Source organism: Nicotiana sylvestris, chromosome 9 (genome assembly GCF_000393655.2).
Source record: "Nicotiana sylvestris chromosome 9, ASM39365v2, whole genome shotgun sequence".
NCBI lineage: Eukaryota > Viridiplantae > Streptophyta > Magnoliopsida > Solanales > Solanaceae > Nicotiana > Nicotiana sylvestris.
In genome coordinates, this window is record NC_091065.1 from 128,144,178 (window position 1) to 128,148,743 (window position 4,566).

The following is a 4,566-nucleotide window of genomic DNA, read 5'->3' on the forward strand; positions in this document are numbered from 1 at the left end:
TTCCACTAGTTCCAGGGTGAATAGATTTCTTCAGCTAGACCCTCCAGTATTTACGGGTGCAAATCCAAAAGAGGACCCCCAGGATTTTATTGATGAGATGCACAAGACCCTCAGGGTTATGCGTTCAACTAAGATAGAGGGAGTAGAGCTGGCTGCCTACCATTTGAAAGTGGTGGCCTATTCATGGTTAGAGTTGTGGGAAGATTCCCGTGAGGAGGGAAGCCCTCCGGCGAGGTGGAGCGAGTTTGTCGACGCCTTCGTAGATCATTTCCTACCTGCTGAGACAAGGGCAGCCCATGCAGTAGAGTTTGAGAATCTAAGGCAAGGTAGTAGGAGTGTGTAGGAGTACCACATGGAGTTTGCTTGCCTGACCAAGTATGTTATTCACATGTTGCCCACAATGGAGACCAGGGTGCGCCTGTTTGTTCAGGGCCTTAATCCTTTGACTATTAATGAGGCTTGTACAGCTACCTTGAATTCTGACATGAATTATGGGAAGATGGTGGCATTTGCTTAGGCCACAAAGAACCGTAAACTGAAGAACATGATGGAGAGAGAGGGTAACAACAAGGCCCGGTCTACGGGCATTATGGAAGAGTCACTAGGTGGGGGAAGATCAGCTTTCAGGGGAGGATTATCAGGGCCGTCCCAGTCTGTGGCATAGTCTTTAGCCAGTGCACCGCTATCATGGACCAACCAGCAACATCAATGGTGTCATTTCAGGCCCAGTCAAGGTAGCTGGGGGCCCCACCAGCAAGGTCGATCAGGAGAGAGATCCCAACAGCAGCAGAGGTCCCCGTGCCCCAGGTGCGGGAAGATGCACTCAAGGATTTGTTACATGGAGTTACCCATATGCTATGGATGTGGGATGAGGAGCCATATTCAGAGACATTGTTGTATATCCTGCCAGGGTGTGGGTAGGGGCACAACACAGCCATCTAGTCCAGTAGCTATTACATCTTCAGCACCCTCTACAGCTTAGGTTGCTCCAGCACCTACGGGGCGTGGTACAGCTTGGGGTGGTGCGTAAAGTTCGAGAGGACCCAGCCGGTTCTATGCTATGAGTGGTCGCCAAACTGCAGAGGCTTCCCCAGATGTTGTTACAGGTATTCCGGCTATCCAATCTCATGATGTGTATGCACTTATTGACCCCGGTTCCACCTTGTCCTATGTTACCCCTTTTGTTGCTATGGAATTTGGGACAGAACCGGAACAACTTCATGAGCCATTCTTGGTGTCTACTCCGGTTGGGGAGTCTATTTCGGTTGCTCGAGTTTATAGAGGTTGTGTTGTTACGGTGCGTGGTAGGGATACCATGGCCGATCTTATTGAATTGGGGATGGTCGATTTTGATGTAATAATGGGAATGGATTGGCTTTATTCATGTTTTGCCAAACTTGATTGTCAGACTAGACCTATGAGGCTTGAATTTCCTAATGAGCCCATTGTTGAATGGAAGGGAGATAATGTAGTGCCAAAAGGTCAGTTTATTTCTTACCTTAAGGCCGCAAATATAATCAAGAAGAGGTGTATCTATCATTTAGTTTGGGTTACGGACACCGATGCCGATGCGCCTAGCCTTGAGTCCATGCCAGTTGTGAATGAATTTCCAGATATCTTCCCAGATGAGCTCCCTGGGATCCCACCACACATGGAGATCGATTTTGGGATTGACGTGATGCCAGGCACGTAGCCTATATCAATTCCACCTTACAAAATGGCACCGGCAGAATTGAAGGAACTAAAGGAACAATTGAAGGATTTGTTAGAAAAGGGTTTCATCCGGCTGAGTGTGTCACAGTGAGGCACACCGGTTTTGTTTGTAAGGAAGAAATATGGGTAGCTACGGATGAATATTGACTACCGGCAACTCAACAAAGTCACCATCAAAAATAAATACCCTTTACCAAGGATAGATTATTTGTTTGATCAATTGCAAGGTGCTAAGTGTTTCTCAAAAATTAACTTACGGTCCGGGTATCATCAATTGAAGATAAGAGAGCAGGATATTCCAAAAACCACTTTCAGGACCCGATATGGGCACTTTGAATTTCTGGTGATGTCCTTCGAGCTAACAAATGCCCCGACAGCTTTCATGGATCTTATGAATCGAGTCTTCAAGACTTTTCTAGACTCCTTTGTGATAGTGTTCATTGACGATATTCTTGTGTATTCCCAAAGTTGGGAGAACCATGCTTACCATCTTAGGGCAGTTCTACAAACTCTTCAGCAGCACCAACTGTATGCAAAATTATCGAAATATGAATTTTGGCTTGAATCTGTCACATTCTTGGGTCATGTCGTCTCCAGAGAAAGAATTATGGTTGATCCTTAAAAGATTGCAGAAGGAAAGAATTGGCCTAGACTTACCACTCCAACAGGGATTCGCAGTTTCTTGGGTTTGGCTGGGTACTACAAAAGATTTGTGGAGGGATTTTCTACTCTTGCCTCTCCATTGACTAAATTGACGCGGAAAGTAGTTAAGTTCCAGTGGTCCGATGCTTGTGAAAGGATCTTCTAGGAATTGAAATCAAGATTGACTACAGCACCAGTATTGACCCTGCCAGAGGGTACAGAGGGATTTTGTTGGCCCAATAACAGGTGAAGTTTTGAAGAATGACAAATGAACTCAGTCATGGACCAGGTCCATCTTGTGAAGCACTATCATGATCAACCTACACATGTGAGATGCACGTGAAGGAGATAAGTCCTACTGATCAAGCAGCAATATCTCCTGATCTGATCGAAAAGGTTGCATATTGGATAAGGGGAGAAAGTCTCCTTATATGAAGATAACACAATCCGGATAAAGAGAGTGTTAGATTTTGATATCTTTAAGGACTCAACTACGATAGAAGATCAAAAATTGAGTCCCAATCAAACTCTGATTTCTAACCTATTAAATGATAGTGATTGTTCTCTTTTACAGGTATTTCACAAACGCATAAGTTAAACTAAATTGAAAGTAAAAGAGCAAGGCGATTTTGCAAGCAATTTCTGTGAGATTTCAGTGTGCACTCCTGAAGCTACTTAAACGAGATAGAAGAACCAGTTATAGCTTTCAGCTTTCATAGAAGCAATTGTATTAGGTACTTTGAGTGTTCAAGTTATATGCTAACTTGAAGTTGTCGCAACAGTTGAGGCTGTGTGCTACAAGGGATTAGAGTTAATCCTTAGGTTTACAAAGTGTTTTTGTAAATGCTGTTTTGGCTCAGTGAATTTAGTGGAAGTTTGGGAAAATCCTACTGAGTAGTAGGTCGTGGTTTTTTCACCTTTTGAGCCAGGTGTATTCCACGTAAAAATCTTTGTGTTCTTTATTTTATGTACTTTTTATTCCGCAAATAGTAGTAGTTAGAACACCTACAAGAACCAGGTTCTTCTAGAGCGAAAATTGGGTACCACACAAATCACCCCCCCCGCCTCTTGTGTGGTATTGACGTTTAGAACATCAATTGGTATCAGAGAGGGTTATCCTTGAAGAGGCTAACACCTTAGGAAAAGATCAACATGAGTGCACCACCTGGGAACTGGGAAGGGCAATCCACTGCTAGGCCTCCACTTTTCAATGGTCAGTACCATTCTTGGTGGAAGAACAGGATGAGGGATCACACCATAGGAGAAGATTATTAACTCTGGGACATAGTCACCGATGGTCCTCTAGCAACTACTAAGAAGAATGCTAAAGGAGTGGATGTGCCAAAGACAAGAGCTGACTGCACTGCTGAAGACCTGAAGAAGTGGGAGAAGAATGCCAAGGCCAAGAAATGGCTTGTGTGTGGACTAGGTCCATATGAGTACAGTAGAATTCAAAGTTGTACCACTGCTAAGGAAATCTAGGACACTTTGCAAGTAGCTCATGAAGGAAAACCTCAAGTGAAGAGGTCCATAGGAACACTATTGTATTCTCAGTATGAGAAATTTCACCATGAAGGAAGGAGAAACAATCCAAGAGATGTATACAAGGTTCACCACACTGACAAATGAACTTAAGTCTCTTGGAAGGATTACTCTTGAAGAAGACAAAGTTGAGAAGATTTTGACAAGGGTTCTGCCAGTCTCTTGGGAAAGCAAAATCACTGTTATTCAGGAATCAAAGAACATTGCTACCCTCAAGCTGGATGAACTAATTGGAAACCTTACTTCCTATGAACTAAGAAGTCAAACCATGATAATGGATGCAACAAAGAAGGAAAGAAGTCTGGCTCTCAGAATTGCTGAAGGTTCAGATCTGGAGGATGATGAAATGGCTATGATCTTAAGAGATTTCAAAACGTACCTGATGAGAGGAAAGGGTTCTTCAAGAGGTACAACCTTCAACAAACCAAGGGCTCCTGAGAAACAGACCAATGAGGGTTGCTACAAGTGTGGTAAAACTGATCACATGATCAAGAATTTCCCTCAATGGGAAATTGAGTGGAAGAAGGAAAGGCTTGAACGAAGGAATAGGAAGAAGGAACAGGTTCAACCAAAAAGGAACAAAAGATCAATAAAGGCTATGGTTGTTGCCTGGGGAGAAACATCAGATGAGGACTCAGAAGATGAAGCTGGAGATGAACAAACACTTAT

The 4,566-nt window shown here is 43.6% G+C and overlaps 1 protein-coding gene across 1 annotated transcript; it reads left to right on the forward strand.

Moving 5' to 3' along the window:
• Positions 1 to 1,060: 1,060 nt before the first annotated feature.
• On the forward strand, positions 1,061 to 1,693 carry LOC138878203 (uncharacterized). Its single transcript, XM_070157869.1, has one exon. The coding sequence runs from the start codon at positions 1,061 to 1,063 to the stop codon at positions 1,691 to 1,693; it is 633 nt and encodes a 210-aa protein (XP_070013970.1).
• Positions 1,694 to 4,566: the final 2,873 nt, after the last annotated feature.